Source organism: Macaca nemestrina, chromosome 6 (assembly GCF_043159975.1).
Source record: "Macaca nemestrina isolate mMacNem1 chromosome 6, mMacNem.hap1, whole genome shotgun sequence".
Lineage (NCBI taxonomy): Eukaryota > Metazoa > Chordata > Mammalia > Primates > Cercopithecidae > Macaca > Macaca nemestrina.
The window spans coordinates 26,723,705-26,743,377 of NC_092130.1; the positions used below are offsets into that span (position 1 = coordinate 26,723,705).

General features: G+C 41.3%; 1 protein-coding gene across 5 annotated transcripts in view; it reads right to left on the bottom strand.

The window, feature by feature from the left end:
* LOC105482410 (glutamate ionotropic receptor AMPA type subunit 1) overlaps nucleotides 1-19,673 on the bottom strand; it is a 322,484-nt gene that overhangs the window by 133,093 nt on the left and 169,718 nt on the right. For all 5 annotated transcript variants that reach the window (XM_071098181.1, XM_071098179.1, XM_071098178.1 and 2 more), the window contains 2 exons: nucleotides 4,059-4,220; nucleotides 1,879-2,046 (listed from right to left, as the gene is read on the bottom strand). In XM_071098181.1, the coding sequence (XP_070954282.1) occupies nucleotides 1,879-2,046; nucleotides 4,059-4,220 (330 nt within the window). The remainder of the gene's footprint in view (nucleotides 1-1,878; nucleotides 2,047-4,058; nucleotides 4,221-19,673) is intronic.

A 19,673-nucleotide genomic window follows, 5' to 3' on the forward strand; every position in this document is an offset into this window, starting at 1 on the left:
GCTAAGTATACACTACAGCAAGAAGGACATGGGTTAGACCATAAGAAAAAAAAGTAGACTCTTTGAATTTTCAGAGCCAATTGAGACTTGAGGTCCTCTCTCCACCCCCTTCATTTTCATGGGGAAGGAAAGGGAAGGGGGAAGGAGAGCTAAGTGATTATTTCAAGGTCATCCAGAGAGCCAGGGGCCCAGCTGGATGTGGAGTCCAGCTCTCCTGCCTCCCAGTTCAGAGCACTTCCTGCCACCCTGAATTGCCTCCCAGGCTTCATCACTGTCATGGTGGCGTCAGACTATCCTTTCAGGACGTCATTAAGATGGGAGAGGCAAGGGAGTTGGAAGTGTTGTGAAGCTGAGGGCAAGTCTCTGGGACCTTTTGAAACCAGCCTCACATTGCAAACAGAATCTGTCTCGACTGTGGAGTCTGAAAGAGCATTTTAAATAAGTTGGGGTGGGGGTGGAAAGGGATGCACAGGCACTGTCCTTTTTGGCAGTTTTTCCCTGCAAGCTGCCTGGTGTCTGTTGTTGCTGCCTAGTGACTAGGGAGCCACCCTGCACAGGGACCAGCAGAGGGCAGAAATGGCAACTGGAGGTCCTCCTTATCATGTTCCTCCTGTAGCTTGTAGAAATCCTGCTTAGCTTCATTTCAAAGGACAGACCTACATATTCTTCTCTACAGAAAGGCACTCATCAGGGCTGAGGAACAGCTGGTGAGGTTCCTTTTGCGTCTCTTTCTCCAGGTTGTGAAAATTGCTAGAGCTGTGCACGTGTGGTTGGCAAACAAGTGGGAATAGTTGTACATTTTGCTCTACATTTCTCGCTCATTCAGAAATGCTCATCTTCTCCCAAAGGAGCCCAAATTCATCTTCTGCTGAATGTCGTCTTAAAAGTAAAGCTGGTCTTAGGCAGGCAACTACCTTTGTTGGGGAGGGTGGGTCCTGAGGGACATTTGTGCCAAATAATCTTGCTGTGCTGACTTGCCATTGTGGCCAATGCTTCGTTATTCCTTTGCAGCAAGCACAGCTGTCCTCTCCCTATCCCTTAGGAAATACAGCTTCTCTATCAGGAGGCATCAGAACAAAAATACAGTGCTACTCCTTGGCAGTTTGAGAATCATAGCCTGGGCTTGAGGTGCTTTAGAGATCTACAGGAGCCCCAAGAGCAATAAAGCTTAGGGCAAGTCCCCAAAACCTAAACCAGGCATGTTAAATATACACCCACATGTACCACTGTCTCATCCTGCTTCCACAGCAGACGTATCACTAATTGAATATTTATGCTTCTCTCTGTTGTATCTTATCTGGATTCAGCCTCAGAATCATTTGCATAGCCAATTGATTGGAGGGGGCATGGTCATTTTCCATCCCTGCCCTTTAACTATTCTTAAGTTCAAACAGAATTGATGAACAAAATGCTGGGAAGCAAGAAGGTAGTATCAGAAGTACTGAGAAACATTTTTAGGGTCCACATATACCAGGCTCTCATAAGATGTGTGCAGAGAGCAAAAGAAGACATCCAGAAAATCAGGGCAAGAGGGGAGTTTCCAGGAGACTATTAACATGGTTCGGTTTCATCCTTGTGTATTTCAAGTCCCTTTTCCATACACAGAAAATCACCAGCTCTCCTTTTTCAGCAAAATTGCTAAGCAGAAAATACAGCTTTTACACTACAAGAAATGACTGTTCCATATGATGATGATGATTTTTTTTTTTTTTATGTGAGTGTCAATGTATGTTAAGAGCCACCAACACCAACAACACAGTGGTTGTTTTGATCTTCAGGCATTTTCTTCCTTTTCTTTAGAATAGCTGTGTTTTATTGGAATTTGATGCTGAAATCCCCCAGACTCCCATTAGATGCGGCAACCATTGGTGGCCTTACCTGCTGCAGAGCTCTCTGGATGTCGATGCCCTGGCCCCAGGGAACAGCTGGGTTAGCCAGACAATCCCCGGCATTCCCCCGGCGAGATATATCGATTCTCTGCCTCCGCAGGCTCTGGAAAGCCTCAGCCATCACCTTCACCCCATCGTAGGTAAGCGCAGAGGTGTACTAGTGGGAGGAATGGAGATAGTTAGACATCAAAGAGAGCTGACAGGAAGGCAGGGTCGGGTGCTGTATTTGGGAATGTGTTTTCTGGTGATGAGAAATGTGCAGTGGGCCAGGTGCATGATATATGCAGGGAGACAGTGGTGGATCAGGGATGGTGTCCCTGTCCCTGCAGATGGGTGCAGCTGCTCGACCATGCTAGTCAATGCTGACCTCTTGAACTGTGAGTTCAGTATTGCCGGTTATGACTTTTGCAGAAAAGCCAGGATTCTAGATTTCTGTGTGTAATCTTGTAATTTTTAAAATGTTGGTTCAGTTGGAAAAACAATGCATAGATTACATATAACACATCTGCAGCCTGGATACAGTCCATGAAAAATCAGTTGGTTTATCTTGGCATTACGGTCATCAGCTGGAAGCCAAGAGGAACAATTAACTCTTTCATCTCTTGTAAAAGTAAAAGGAAAAAGAAAATGCAAGAAGGGTGAGCTCTTAACTTTTCCACATGTGGCTCACCTAAGTGGTAAATTTATATTCTGTAAACTTTCCCCTCGTTCTTACTCACAACAGCTGCAATTATACCCTTTCCTGACAAAAAGGGGACCAGGATGTGGATGAAAAAAAATCAGCAGAGTGGTCCAGGAAAATATATCCTGGCTTTGGAACCTATGTCTGTTTTCTTCACTAATTTGTTCCTAACACTTATTATTACACTCCAAGTTCACAATAGAGAATGTAAGAACAAGTGAATGCATATTTTTCTGTTTTTTAAATTTAATTATCTCACTTCTTTTTTAAAAAATTAAATTACATTTGGTTATTTCTGTCATCTGTTCTGTCTTTTGGAAATTGGAGTGCAGTCATCACACATTAATTAATTAACTCCTATGTAGTTTTCTCATTGCTTTAAAGCATATTCACGATTTTATTTGCTTAAGCTCATACTGACATAAGTCTTCATTACTGAAGAGTTAAATCAGTTTGAACAATAGTGGGATAAGAAGTACCTCCATTATATGGTTTGCCATTTATGAAAAGAAATTGAGTGACAAGAGAAAGTCTGTCAAAGATTCACTGTTTTTCCAGTTAAACAAATTTGGCCTCAGCATCCTTCTTAACACAGTGTTCCACATGGCCACTGTCAAGCTATTTGTACTTGGGGAAAAAAAATTATTTGCTATCCTTATTCCCAATATTTCTCAAATAGCAAACCAAATAGATTTTGGTGGCAGTATTTAGAGCTGCGTTGCTGGGAAGTGAGAAGCAGAGAGTCTGCATTATTACTGAGAGTGGACTCTCTCAGGTAGAGATCTGCTGGATATTCCTTAGTTAGGTTGCCCTGATTTTTAGCTGGGCACACGGCTGAGCAGAATAAGCGCCACCTCACTACACAAAGAAGCTCCATCTACAAAGAAATGAGCATCCCCCTGAACTGGGCAACATGGTGGCTCTGCCCAGAATAGAACCACCATTTTCCAGCTTCCCTTGTGGCCAACTGGGGGTAGTTTTCCAAGATACGATCAATGGCATATGAGTGGAAGATCTGCGTGTGACTTCTGAAAAAAGTTCTTCATGAAGAAGTTGTGCATTGCATGTTTTTTTTTTTTTTTTTTTTTTTCCTTCTTCCTACTGGGTAGAATGCTGAGGCAATGGCTATAGTTTAAGCAGCCCTCTTGTCCTATCAGGCAACAGCCGTAGGTGGAGGACAGCAGAGCAAGAAGGTAAAAGAAGCCCGGGTATTTGATGACTGTGGAGCCATTTAACAAGCCCAGGACTGCTGACTCCTAAGTTTTGTTTACATGGGAGATAAATAAAATGTCTCCCTCATTAAAACCATTGTCATTTTGGGTTGTCTGACCCCTGCACCTTGTACCTAATAATCTTTACAAATATATTTCCCTGAATTTGTTCCCTTTAGAAAACTGATTCCTTTCTAAAGACTAATGCAGCTCAGAAATCTGGGGCAGGCAAGGGGAACAGGCTGGCCCTTTGCTGCTGGCCGCCCATCCACTCACTTTTGGTCTTTTCCAGTCCACCCGAGTGTGGTCTCGAGCATCACTATTCTTCCACTGCTGCATGATCTTGGCTGGGATGGTGTCTGTGTAGTTCACCAGCTGGAAACCTGTCACGTTGGCGCCACTCTCCTTGAATTTGTTTAAGTCAATGTCCATGAAGCCCTGTGAGAGGGGGAGGAGGGAGAAGTCAGAACATGCTGCCTGGATAAATCAACTTAACCTGTTCCGGAACCACAGAATTTTCCATTCTGTTCCACCAGGTGAAACCTACTCAATGGAGAGACAGTTAGGTCTCCTTTCCTTTGAACTTGGCTATTATTTAGTTTATGCACAAAATTAGGATAGGAGCCAGTATGCTGGCTCTGCTATGCATAAGCCAGTAGTTATACCACTATTAACTAAGTTACTTGACAGTTTTCTTGTCTGAATAATGGAGGTCCAGATGTTGGGGTAAACATGCAATGTAATGACACATGTCAAGTGCATGGTGCAGACCAAGTGATCAATAAATAGTGGCTGGGATTATTACGATGATACAGATATATAGCACAAAGTAGAAACCTCTAAGGAGGGAATAATCTCATCTACCATCCCAATACCCAATCATTTTGAGAGAAGAGAAATCTGAATTTCACTGGGGCAAGCTTCTATGAGTTACCCAAGGACACGAGCAAGTCTGTGGAAGAGGCCGAGTTCTGATCCCAGCCTTCATCCTCACCCTGTGCTCTTTTCCATAAAACAGAGTAAATTTTCACCACTCCATGAGACCTGATCAATTCCAGCACCCATGAAGGATTGTTTATTATAATGAAACTTTCCACTCCATTTGGTGAAGTTTACTGAAACTCAACTAGGCTTCAACCTTAAAAGGAAATCTTACATTTGTTTAATATATTTAATAATATGCAGTACTTTCATATCTATGACCTCATTTCAGTTTATCTCTTTTTAAGGTAAACATTATATGTCTATTTGCCAGATAAAGAAACTAAGGCAGAGTGGAAGAATCAACTTGCACAGAGTCATTTAGGGAGTTAGTAACAGAGAGAGCACCAGAACTAAGGGCCTCTGTTAGGCAATGGTTCACTCAATCATTTACTCACTTATTCACTGATTAATCATTTCAACAAACATTTTTGAAAAGTCAGTGCACTATTCTAATAGTGAATAAAGCAAGTTCCTTTCCTCATGGAGTTTATATTCTAGTGGGGAAGATAGACAATAAATGAACAAGTAAATATACAGCATAGTATAGTATAATCTGGGATAGTATACTCCGTGGTAGCAATGAGTCCCATGAAGAAGGATGAAGAGAGGTAAGAGGATGGGAAGGGGCAGTGTTATGCTTTGGAAGGAATGATGAGGATGAGCCTCCCTGAGGAGGTGGTCTTGGCTTAGGGACCTGAGTGAAGTGATGCCTGTGTCTGAGCTATGGGGATATTTGGAGAAGAGCATTCTGAGCAAAGGCCCAGAGATGAGAGGATGACTGGCATATTCAAGAAACAGTAAGGAGGCTGGTATGACTGTGACACAGTGAGTTTGAAGAGAAAGGGTGGAAAGGAGATCAAAGTGACAGCCCAAAGCTGGTCACATAGAGCCTTGTGTTAACTTGGTTTTCTTTTTAGGTATAATTGAGGGCCTGTCCAGCAGGAAGAAAAAAATGGAATGCACAGCTTCTTCATGAAGAACTTTTTTCATAAGTCACATGCAGATCTTTCACTCATATGCCATTGATCGTATCTTGGAAAACTGCCCAAAGAATTTGAGCGGGATCATAAAGGCAATTCCCTTTCAGCTCCATGGCTTCCAGGAAACCCCCAAATTCCAATGAGTGAAATGCGAAAATGAGCAGGGGATCCACGGTCCATGGGAAAGTTCGGAACTGGGAGCCAAGAAATTATAGCAGCGGACCCAGCTCCCTCTTGGGATCCTAGGACACTGTCCATGTTTCTGAATTTCTCATTGGCTTTCTCTAATTTTTGTATCTGAAAGAATAGACTTCATGATTCAAAAACAACCCTCCCCCACCCCATGCCTCTAAAGTTCTGTGATTTTTTTATTGTTTCTATTTTTGTAAACAAAGCAAGCTTAGTCGCACTCAGAGTCTTTGTCCTTGCTATTCTGTCTGCCTGGAAATGTGATTTCCCTGTCTGGTTGCTTTCCATCATTTGGATCTCGGCTAGACTGCTATCTCTCAGAGAGGTCTTTCCCTACTTCTTATCTAAAGAACCAGTTCTTGCCCTGTTGTAGACAATGTCAGCATCCTGTTTGCTGGATATTCTACTTTATATACTAACTGCAAACACCTGGTTATTCTGCCTACCTGCAGGGTAAGCTAGACATGTTGAGGAGTTAATATGCCCAGAAGCAGCTTCCAATCAATGACAGATAAAGAGTTAGTAGATAACGGCCCCAGAATCCTCTCCTCTGGGCATCATGACCCTGAGGTGGGTTCTACACTGACATCTCGGGATTCCCTCGGGGACTGTGCTCCTTCAGTAGGCTGCAGCGTAGGCATCTTGTTGATGAAACTGTGTAGGTGGGCTTCCCTTCTCCACTTCCCTTCCCTGCTTTCCCACTGGTGTTTTTAGGCTTGGCAACCAAGAAGCCCATTGTACTTGAATCCTTGTCTCAGGGAACTGCTTCCGGAAGAACATAGTAGAGTTACCCCCAGCACCCTATCCAGTCTGCTCTTTCTCAGTGCCCTGTTAGAGTTTCTCCAGAGTTTTTATCACCATTTAAGATTATCTTGTTTACTCATGTGTTCCCATATCCGCTTTCCTCCTATTGAAATGTCAGTTTCATGAGAGCAGGAACCTTTTTTGTCTTGGTCACTGATGTATCCTAGAACCTGCTCATAGAACAATGCTTGGCACAGAGTAGGTGCACAGTATATATTTGTTGAGTGAATAAATAAAAGCCAGAGACTTTCCTCAAGCAAGAAAGCCAATTATCCAGGAGAAATATGACCAGCAGGCACCAAATACCAGTGGGTGATTTTAATTGGTTGAAAAGAGAAATTCAGGTTGAAAATACCTTTTGAGTTTAACATGTTCCACAGCCACAGTTTACAGAGTTTCACAGATGTAACTAATTTGCACAATGGTTCTAGCAAGCTGTTAGTAAAGGTGAAATCAGAACTAGGTTCCTGTACCCAATATGCATTCCAAGACGTTACACCATTTAAGAGTGCACTCATCCCAGCACTGGTTAAAAGCTAGAGCACAGCTGAGAGATTTCTCATAGTTCTTAGAGACTTTAAAAAGAACATGTTCATAAAGTAACTTCGGGGAGATTGAAATAGAAAGTATCTCCTGCAGTCAAATTCTGTCTCTTGAAAATCTGTAACAAGGTCCTGGGCATTTCATACTGACTACTTCCATCTCAGACATAATGGAGGCCAAAGAAAATGGTAGAGTTTTCTCGACTGCTCAACATAAATGCCACTCAACCTTATCATCAGAATGTCATAAACAGGGTTAATGCAGCCACACCTTAGTTACTTATGATCAAACTAATAAGACTCTCCAACAGAACTCCCCTCCCTGCCCATGAAAAAATGGACAAAGAATACAAGAAGCTCATAGCTATGATGTTAAGTAAAAGAAACAAAATTAGGAAATAACTTGGGGTCATGAACTATATTCTCATCTAATAGCTGACATGTTCCCTCCTATGTAAGATTTCATGCTGGGAATAATAATCTTGCATCTCTACAATGTTTTTAATCACTAAGAAATGACTCTATTATAGTCACTAGACTAAATTTCTCCATAATTCAAGAAAATGAACTCTGGCAATGTACAAATGTGTTCTTGACTAAGAAGGGGAAATAAAGGTGTTAACTCTTTGCCCACTGGTTTATGGGAATATTTAATTCACTCATTCTGTTCCCCTGGGAACTCTCATTAAATAGGGTTTGATTAAATAATTTTCTAATTTTCTTTGCCATATTATTAAAAAACCTTAGAGGGTAATATTTGGTAATTAGCACATTTTTCTTTATCTGCTTTATTTGTGCTATTAATTATATAGTACTATATAAAAATACTACATTGCTAATTATATTTTATTAAAAATTTTAACTATGAAGTTTGATTACTACTCTCTTTGAGCCATTTTGCCTATTTTACAACATGTTCCCAAATGCTAGGACCATTGCTCTATATACTGTGACTATTGACAAAAAAAAATGAAATAAATCTACAGAGTACTTGTTTTTTCAGGTTAGTCAGTGTTTTTCCAGCTATTCAACACAAGAATGCAGGTCTAAACCCACTCTCCTTCCACTGACCTCCCAGCACTGGCACCAGATACTTGTCTTTGAGTGACTGTTTCTCACCTAAAGTGAAGCTTGGTGATCAGCGAGCTCCTAGGGCTATCAGGTCACTGTGTTCTTGTCTGCTTCTTCTGCACCTCTGTAGCACTTTACACTGTCCCATGTCTGACTAATAAAAAATTGGTGAGAAAGGATGCCGTGTTTACTGTCATTATTAAATGCAAATAAATTGACTGATAAACTGTAAGCTCTCAGGAAGTGGTTCTGAGGGACGTATCAGAATACCTTGAGTCACTTTTGCAAAATAGCCATCCCCAAGAATTATCATCCAGTATCCCTAAAGAGGAAACTGGATATCTGTATTTTGACAAAGCTCTAATGCTGTTGAATCAAAAATCAAGGTTCACTATATTAAAAATATAAGGTAATCATCAGAAGAATTCCAAATAATAGCATAACTAACAAACATTGAGAAGGGGATGCTGGGGGTGTATTATGAGCTGATTTGTCGTCTTTCTAATGGGAAGTCAGATATGGAGTTAAAGTTGAAAAAGCAAGAAAAAGAAACATAAATATATTATGTAGAAGTGTAAGGGAAACCATTAAATAACCAAATGTAGGAAAAGGTTGCAAAAGGTACTTCTATGAAGTATAGAACTGGAAAGAATGGGCATTTATCTTTTATTTTATACCCTTCTGTAATATCTGTTTTATCATGTGAATATATTATATTTTTAATACTATTAAAAAATAAAAATAGATCCTCAGATAGCTCTAATGTATCTTAGATATCATCCATTAGACACTGTAAAGTAGGGGAGGAAGTAGCAGTGGCAGGACAGGGGAGAGAAGTTGTTGCATTTATTAAAGCTTTGTTACGGTCTTTTAAGAGAGCCCTGCTTAATTTTTTATCTCCTGGCCTGAAATTAAAGCACACTGGTGCTGTTAAATGCTCTACTGAAAACAGCTCCATTGCTTATGAGAATAACAAAAATGACAATAATGGCTAAAAATGCCCCTTCATATGCATCATATAACTTTATTCAAACAACTTTCTAAGAGTTTGGAAGTTACTGCAATTTAAAAACAAAAGAGTAATGATCATTTGAGATGTATTTTAAACATTTTCCAAGCCCTATTCCTGAGTCAGGCATTCTGTTAAATGCTTTGTATACATAATCCTCTAATTCCTCAAACAATTCCAAGAGGTAAATGTGCACAGTAGACATCTAATAGTTATTTGCATAAATGAGTGAGTGAGTATCCATCCTAACTTTCTGTTAAGGAGCTACAGCTAAGAGACCTTTGGAAATTTCCTTGAGATCACACAGCAAGCAAGAATTCAAACTGTGGTCCAACTATAAAATCTGTCTCTTCTTCCCAAATGTGTTCTACTGCCACACCAGTGGAGAAACACGAGTTTAGCTTTTGGATAGTGTGTCCAGATAGTTCCAGATGAAGAGGGACAATGAACCTCCGACTGTGGCTGGCACAGTTAATAGCCAGAATATGTCTTACCCTGCCAGAGCAGGGGCCTTCAAATATAGCTTTCGGTCTTGAAGGAACATTTGTGGGACTGCACTAGGTTTCTCTCCTTGACACTAACCTCCTAAGGGTCTTTAGATGTTTCCAAAGCTTCTAATTTATCTGAAGCCCATTAGTGCCCCCCTATTCCACATCTATGCAAGGGGCTAGCAAACTTTTTATGTAAAGGGCCAGATTATAAATATTTTAGGCTTTGCAAACCATATGGTTCTTGTCACAACTAGTCAGCTCTGTCATTGCAGCATGAAAGCAGCCATATATAGAAAATACTAATTTAATATTACTATTTAGTATGTAGTAATTTACTATTACTGTTTAGTATAGTAATAGTAATTTTTTTTTTGGGGCATGGAAATTTAATGTCATATAGTTCCACATACTATAAAATATAATTCTTTTGATTTTTTCCCCAAAATTTAAAAATGTAAAAAACTATTCTTAGCTCATGAGCCATATAAAATCAGGTGATAGCTGGATTTGACACAGGGACCATAGTTTGCTGACTTTTGACCTATACAGGAGCAAAGATTTTGGAGAGAAGACCAAACCCTTCATATTGTTCAGACAGGGAAACTGAGGCCCAAAGAGGGGAATAGTGGCTTAACATTATATGGTTGGTGAGAGGATTAGTTGAGAACAGAATCTGTCTCCTCTCTATATCCACTGTAGGAGGTAACACAATGCTGAAAAGCCGTTTGAGTACAACGATTGGGAGTGAATGTGCTCAATCAAGTAAACTAGCTAATATAGTCACTCCATCTATCACATGCCAATTATAATTTTCAAAGGATTAGAATGAAAAGGCATTTCAAGTAATTATGATATCCTAAAGAGATGTTTAACACTACAACTATATTGGACATGCTTTCATCTTGCTGTGAAGATTTGGAGAATGCTTTAAGAATCTTAAAGAGGCTCTGGGCCATCATTATGACTATTAATTATCACGTGCAATTAGAAACAGAAGAACTGATTATGTGTGCCTACTGGTTACTTAACCTCTCTGAGGCTCAGTTCTCTGGTCTTCAAAATGCAGATATAGCACCTACATCATAGGACTGGTGTACAGTTCAAAAGAATTAATAAAACTAAGCACTTAGAATCGTGTCTGGCACATAGTAAGCGCTTAATGAATGTTAGCTATTATTATGATCATCACATTCACCATTATCATTATCATTGGGTCAAAAGAGGTTAGGTGTTAGAACTGCTTCAAATACAGGGACTGGGTCAGGCAAGAAGACTGAGAGAACATGAAGCAGGTGTATAGGAACATAGCTTTCGAAGGATGAAAAGCTTTATCTTCAAAGCTAGATTTCCTTTGCTCTGGGATTCTTTCAAGGGGTCACATACAAGCTGTTCAGCCCTCATCATCCTGCCTGTGCTGACACCATACCAGTCAGAAGGAAGAAGGAGCATCTAACATCGTTCAAGGAAACGGGCAAGTAAGGTTTATTAAACAAATCCTGGGATACTGGAAAGAACACTTCCTCCACCCCATCCCCTTGAGATCCACAGGAGGTAAGATGAGAGAAAAATCAAAGAACTTGTACTTTATACTCTGGATGGCACAGGTTGAACATGCCAAGTTTCCCCAAATTGTCAGATAAAATCTTAGATGACAGCTCCATAGAGAGAGTAGTTATAGGAAACTGTGGTTTAAAAAGTCTTCTTGTATTAGAAGTATTTTTTTTTAAAAAGGGGGAATTATCAGCCTAAAAAATTATAGAAGACCAAGAAAGTAAGTGAAGGATGTATCTGAGTCCCAGAAGAGTTGTCATGGGGAAGAGATGGATGATTTGTTCTCTGAGGCTCTGGAAGGCAGGCCAGAGCCAATGAAAGGGCAGATGTCATAGAAGGCAGACTTTGGCTAAAACAATAATTACAAGTACCTAACATGTATCAAACTAGTAGAAACTGTGCTAAGTGCTTTATTTGTGTTATCTTATTTAACCCTCACAGCAATCCTGTAAAGTGGGTACTATTATCATTCCCATTCACAAATTAGAAATTAAAAAAAAAATGAGGCTTAAATTAAGGGAGTAGTTCTTGCTCAGTACAGTATAGCTAGTGAAGGACAGAGACCATAGTCCAACAAATAACAAGACTCTAGGACTTGTTTTATAACCACTGTGCATGAAGCCTCCCAACCGCTAGTGAGGCCAATCTATTCATTTATGTCCTGTCCTGCAATGAAGCACTCAGAGCAGCACACATCTTTATACTAAGAAAGAAGTATCAGGCTTCCATGAGATCAGGGCATTTCCCTTAGCTCTTTTAACATGTGCTGGTATTTGAAATGTGAACCACACAGCACTTAATTCCTATCTCTTCTAGGCCTCTCCTAGCTTTCTCTTTGAGCGTGCAGGGGCCCTTCTCATCTTCCCTGTGAGACTGTGAGCTCCTGGAGGGCAGGGACGTTGGCCCCCACAGCATCCACACACAGTACCTGGATGAGGGTGCACGCTCAATACATGTGGAGGAATGAAGGAACTGAAAGTTTTTGTTCACCATTTTCATGATTGTTTTTTATAAGCTTCAATCCTATCACCTCTCAGCCTTAGCTTTTGTCTTGTGGATCAAAGAGGTCTTCTTACTGACTTTTTTGTGTAGTCTATGGTGACCTAGGTCATAAATAAGAAGTGTCAGAAAAGAGTTTTAGGGAGAACCACATAAATGCTGTCCTGTCTTTGAATCTCATGAGTTGTTTGTCCTTGGGCAATGATCTCAACCTGTAGAGCCATTAGTCGACTTATCTGCAAAATAAGAGCTTTGGCTACATCAGTGATCTTATAAGCTATGTTCCCGGTTGCAGGCATTTTAGAAGTTACCATATTAGGTTAGGGAAAGGGCAGAAAGATGGGGTCCTAGATCCCCACTGTCTCTCTTCCACCATAGTAGCTCTGCTTTTTGTCTGTTTTATACACGAGAGTTCTCCCCCAAGATTCCATTTGAAAATAGAGCTTCAAACTAAAAAGTTTGGAAACTTCTGAGCCACTTGATTTCTCTCTTAAGGGCTCTTCCAGCTTTGATCTACAATTCTGTGATCACACAGGTATGTGCGCATGAATATGGATATGTGTGAATTTGTGGAATACTCCTGGGATGAAGACTTAATTGTGTCCTCAAATACCCATGTCTCTGCATAAAAGTCTTCACATTTTCCTATTTTAGCCACTTTAACCAACCAAACCTTTAAGGTGTCCTCTCCCTATATAATCTCTGGTAACACAGAGGGTAGTCTGTTTCTCTCTAATTAAATAAGGTATTGTAGCTGTGCTTAAATCAGTGAAAACACCATAAATATTGGGGAGAAAAAAGTATTTGTGTTGACTTATCCAATTACATTTGGAACCAGGGAGGCACACTTGGATATCTATAAACACACCGACAGACATACCTCATGCAAGTATCCACTATTGACAAAGTGCTGTAAATGTCAGTCAGGGCCTCACAGACTAATTTCTCTCAGTCCTGGGATTTAGGATAAAATGCTGGCACTTTGTGGCAGAAGGTCAGGGACTCCAGGTTGGGCTATTGATTGCAAGGCTGCATGGGTGTACTACCTGGCCTGGGAATATTTGGTCTTCCAGAGAGTCCCTTCATCTTTATTCTGCCCTAACTGTTGTAGTCAGGAATGACAGCTGGCAAAGCCATTTCAGAGCAAGAGCAAATTTCCTGGTATGAGGTGGGCACTTATGGCTACAATTTCCAGTAGACTTAAAACCAATCGCATCTTCCCTTTACATGACAAAACCTTCCTATCCAGAAAAGGCCAAGCAAATACTCATAGCATGCCCATCTTTTGACGAAAAGCCAGTTTACACCTTCACAGGCCTCCCATATAGTAGGTGCCCATTGAATGTCTGATAAAAAGAAGAATGAAAGTCCAAACATGATAAATATGAAAGCTACTGGGAACCAGGTAAGAAAGATTCTAGTTAATCATTTATTTGTCCATTTACTCATTCACTCATGAGTGCTTAATACTGTCAGACCCATGCTAGACACAGGAATGCAGCAGAGAAGAAGACAGGTGTGGTCCTTGTTTTCAAGTTACCTAAGGTCTAGTGAGAAAGGCCAATATTACACAAGTAATTATAGAGCAAAACCAGTGGACCCAAACTTGATCTTGGAGCTCAGGGAAGGCCTTGCAGTGAAAGCAATGAAGCCTGAAAAAAAAAGTGCCTTTGGTTGGGTGAAGAGGGCTGGGAACACTCTAAGCAGAAAGTTTGCATGTATTGAGGTTCCGAGTCAGAGCCACAGAGGGTTACTGCCCTCTGTCACAGAAACTGCCTGTGCATGTCAGCCTGGATTCAAATCTCAGCTCCACCACCTCCTAGCTGTGCCACCTCAGGAGGGCCACTCAACCTTTTGGTGCCTCAGTATCCTTTGCTGCAACATAAGGATTATTATGGTATTTCTCATAGTTGTTGTGAGGATTAACTATGTTATATGTCAGATTCTTAGAGAACCGTGCTTGGCATATAGTAAATATTTACCTAAAATCCTGTGTCTCCTGGAGCTCCATTTCTCTCCCACTGTACTTTCTGTCTTAAAAAGAGGGATAGGTAAGGAAACAAGGACTGAACTATCTTAGTTACATAGCTCACCAACCATCTGCCAAAATTAGTGTTAAGGGGTCTCTCTTGCTTCAAGGCTGCTGGTGACAATGAGTTTCTGTGCTCTGTCAGAGCAATCATAGCCACTGTCTTGCGTATCTGAAATGGTCCAAAGGATGCTGACCCAGTATGACAAAGGCCATTCCAAATCAGCCGAGGTGTGCATGGTTTGCAAGATCAAAAGATACCAACACCAAGTGCTTGAGATTAATAGACCAGCCTCTTCCTTAAGCTTCAGGGAGCCAATGTGGCTTTGAGAGATATTTTTTGATAACTCTGAACTGAAGAGAATCTGGAAAACTAGAACCCTAAATCACACAGCCAGGAAGATTGTTTTGATGAATTTTTTCCTTTTGAAAACATTATGCCAACTGTAGAACAAATTGAGATCTTCCAGAAAAATATGATTTGCACAAATGGTAATGAATAAGTGACAGAGTTAGGATGAGACCCTGGACTTCTGCTGCACTCTGTGTTCTAAAACTTTGCATACATTAACTTGTATCTTTAGTTTATGAGATCCACATTAATATTCCCACTCATAGGTGAGACAGCTGAGGTACAGAGAGAAGTGACTTACAATGGACAAACGGCTAGTAAGTAGCTGAGCCAGATTTCAAATCCAGGCAGTTTAAGGAAGAAAGGAGTTTACTTCTTGGCCTTGCTCAAGTATAATACCAGTCCTAAGAACTGCAAAGGTTTCCCCAGTTTGGGCAGTGTGGCCCAATGGAGAACGAGCCTAACCTTTGGAATGGGAAAGGTTTTAAGTTTGAATTCCAGTTTTAGTCAAATGACCTTACAAAAGGTTTTTAAACAACTTGAACTTCATTTTTCTCCTCATAAAATGGGACCAGAATCTTACTTTTCTTGGAGGGATATGGAAAATCTTGGGGATCTCTGGGGTGAATTCTCTCAGAGGATGGGGATGAGTACAAAGAGTGACCTAGACTGGGATGCTTGGATCACCTTGGAAGAGAACATCCTTTGGCATCTGGGGTTTGTCTTTCTATCCACCCACTCTCCTTTTCCTTCCAAAGGCTCTGGGCAGTGTCAGCTCTGGTGATCACAAAGTGTCTGTTACAGAAGAGTGAGGTGAGAGCAGAGCAGGAGAGGGAAGGCTGTGTGGGAGGAAGAAGAGGAAACTGGAATAAGCTTCATCAGCAAAGAGGGTCCTTGAGAGGGGCACAGTGGGGAGGAGGGAGCACTTCTGAGCTCCCTCTCTGTCTCTGGCTCTGTCCCTGCCCCACCCCCCAACAAGGAGGCATATGAGCACACTGAAAATGCAGTTGGGGGAAAAGAAGCAACAAAGAAGGAGCAAGCGATTGCTCCAAATCCTACCCCAGCTTTGCTGTTTAACTTCTGGGTGACTTCAGACAGATCACCTCCTTTCTCTCATTCTTGAGTGTCCATTTCATAAAATGAGGGGCAGGGTGAGATGAGTTTCATAGGTACCCTTCAGCTCTCACTCTGCTGGATTCTTCAAACAAGGGTGAGGGCACACTCTTTACATGACTGCTGGCCTTGTGGATGCAGCCTCACGAACCTTCCCAGACACCCCACAGCTCAGGCGGCCTCCCTGGCCTCTGATCACCATACTGTGACAGGGCAGGTGGCCATCGATGGGGCTTGGATACTTTCACAGGCTGTGATTTTTCTCTGGCATTCTTTTGAGAATGTTATTTTACATGTTCTAATCTAGCTGGAAGACAAGGTCAGGTTGCTTCTGGGACAAAGTTCAGCCTCATGCTTCTTAGTCCTTGCATGAGACCAGTGCAGTATCAGGCACACGGACAGGCCTTGTCCATGTTTGGTGGCTGTCTGGATGGCTGTAAGAACCACATCCTGAGAGAAGGCACTGGGGGAACAGGAGGGTGTCCAGACTGAAGGCGCAAACACTAAAGAGTAAGCAAGGTAGCTGTTTTCAAATACTCAAAGGTTGCTTTGTGGGAAGGCAGCAGACAAGTTTTGCAAGAGTCAGAGGGCATGTAGAGTCAGAAGTGATGAGAGGGTGACACAGGGTGAACAGCACACAGACCATGCCCTGTTCCAGGAAGAGTGCAGAAACTGAGCCCTTTGAGAAGGAAAAGGGCTGCCTCAGAGGTAGGACTTTTCCATCACTGGGTATTATTCAAGCATGAGCCAGATGGCTGAGTTTCTGTTGGGGACGTTGTAGAGGAGATTCTGGCTCTCTACATGAAGTGGGTTAGAAGCCCTCTTAGGCTTGTCTTTAACTACTTATTTGCATATTCAAAACTAAATTCATATTCCCACTCCCTCTACTTCTTTTAGCATAGGTCTAAAAGATTTTGCCTTTAAGTACATTTGATATGTAGGTGCAGACATTATTTTCTAAGAATTTGTTTTATTTACTAATTCATTCATTCGTTGACTTTTTAAAGCACACCTGTTATGTGCAACTCACTTTGCCAGGCACTGGGAATTCAACAGAGAAAAAGTCACACACAATCCTTCCTCTAGGACCTTGTAGATAAACAGTGAGGAAGACATTAAATAATAGAGAATCAGTTATCTAATCTCAAGTATAGTAAGTGAAAAAATATCTGGGGCTATGGTAGCATAAAACAGGTAGATGTGATTTCGTCTGCGAGAGCATTGAGGGATCTCACTTAATTCTCATAAAACCCTACGAGGATGTACATAATATCATTCTCTTTTTTAGAGATAAGGCAACAAAAACTCAGAAAAGGTAGATAAATTGATTAATGTTACATAGCTAATAAGTATAAAAGTCGGAATTCAAACCCAGAACTGGCTCCAAAGCCACCCTTCCCAACTACTACACCACCTGCCTAACCAAAAGCTGCAGAAACTAAACATGACTGTGAGGTATGGAGCCAACAGGAAGAGAGGCACTGAAGAAAGTGGATGAGCTCAGCTTTGCAGAAGGAGTCGACAGATTTATCTCCATAGGGGAGCAAGGAGACTAAAGAACAGCTTCTGCTCAGGGCTGATCCAGCAGAGGAGCAGCAGCATGGGGCTGGGGGCTTGGACTAGCTGCCAAATAGACCAAAACTTCCAATCTAACATTCTACAGGAGTTAATCTGCAAGCTTATGGCAGAAATGGTCAACTGTCCTGATTCCCAAGTACCCTGATAAGACCTGGAACGGGCTAACTCCATCATCTCTTCCTCAGCTTCTGCCACACTGGAAATCATCATTTTAATAAAATTCCATCAATGTAGTTGTAGTTCTTATCTTTGTGACTCACCAGAAGCAAATCTTAGACCAAATGAATGTTTCTCAAAACAGAGGACCTGCGGACCTCTGTAGTGTGTCTGTAGAGCCAGTTTGGAAAACGGGAATTAACAAGCAAATGCTTCAGTGCCACTGCGATTGCCAGTATGAGTACCTCAATCACGGAGTAAATGGTGGGCTGGATGTCCAATGGGAATTTGAGAGTCTGGATTGGAATGTCAAGTCTATTGCTGCTACTACAGGCAAGATTTAAACTCAAGCTGTCTCGTCCAGGACAACCCCTTCTCTCTTCTGGCTCTTTCCCCAACTCTCCCTGCTCAGCACTCACATAGCACAGTAGTAAGAACACACATTTTGGGATCCCATGGCCCTTGAGGAGAAGTGCAGCTCCATCACTTTATATGTTTTGTGACTGTGGAACAGTCAACCTTTCTGAAGCTCTGTTTCTTCATCTGAGGATAACATCAACCTCAAAGGCTATTAGGAAGGTTTAATTGACATGCATTTAAGTGTTTATCATAGTGTCTGGAATGTAGCAATCAGTCAATTGTGGAAGTTATTGCCATTGTTATTATTGTTGTAATTTATTAGGGATTTAAGGAATTCTAATTCAGTGACTCAAGTGTCTCGGCCTCAGGTTAGCCTGATCATCTTATTCCTATGCCCAACTCACTTGGTTTTTGTCATATTCCTGACAGCCAAACTCCATTAATTAGGTTCCTGTCTTCCTCCTCTGCAGCTCAGTCATGTAATGTCTCTGAGCCTCAGTTCCCACATCTGTAAAATGGGGGTGATGAATTCCACCTTGTTTACTTCATAGGAGTATTATGACATCCAAAACCCGGCAGTATGATTCATACAGAAATATCACATAAACTATAATATGGTGTAAAAATGAGAGAGATCGATGATATTATTACTGTTATTACTCCTCTAGAAGGCACCATATGGTTCACACTGGTCAATGTTGTCCAACAAATTCAGTATTTTTCAGACAGGAGTCTGCTGAACCCTGTATAAATTCTCACAATCTTCTAGTTCTCTATGAGACTTTAAAATATGTGCGTTTATTCCAGTGAAATTATAAATACCAATGTAACGATCTGATCATTTACTCCATGGTTTAGGTACTCACATTGGCAATCGCAGTGGCACTGAAGCACTCGCTTGTTAGAGCCGCATTTTCCAAACTGGCTCTACAGACACACTATAGAGGTCCACAGGTCCTCCAGGTCCTCTGCTTTGAGAAACACTCATTTGGTCTAAGATTTGCTTCTGGTGAGTCACAAAGATAAGAACTACAACTCTGGAGAGCTCTGGCTGCCAGATGTCTGCATTCCCCACAGTCTCAGAGCAGGGAGTGAATGCACAGTCAGTGCTAGGGTTTGGAGGAGCACTGGCAGCCAGGCTCAGCACTTGCGGGTTCCAGGACCCAGGCACGTCTGTGAGAGAGAGTGGCATAGCTTTCCAATTTCTGCATGGTTCAAGTTCATCTTATGACCACACCAATGCTATGGAAATAAACATACATATCTCTTCTATAAAATATGGATATATATGCAAGCATATATATGCATATGTACATACACACCATATGTGAATATGTACAGATGGGTGGATTTAATATGTGAAGTAAGAATTTTCCATTTGTGCAGAACACTTTTAACTTTTTAAAGCATGGTGGCATTTGGCAACATATTTGGTCTCCCCAGTGACACTATGAGTAGGTAGAGTGGGAGTTACTGTTCTCAATTGACAGATGGGGAAACTGAGGGTTGGAGAGTTGTCCAAGAATACAGAGTCAGCTAAGAGTGGCACCTGGACAAAAAACAGTTGTTTTTTTTTTTTTTTTTTGACTCCTCGCCTATAAGTTCTCTTCTCTGACCTACAATCCCCTTCCCTCTTCTCTTCCGGCAGCCCTTCAAAGGTGGCTATTTGAACCCCAAAATCAT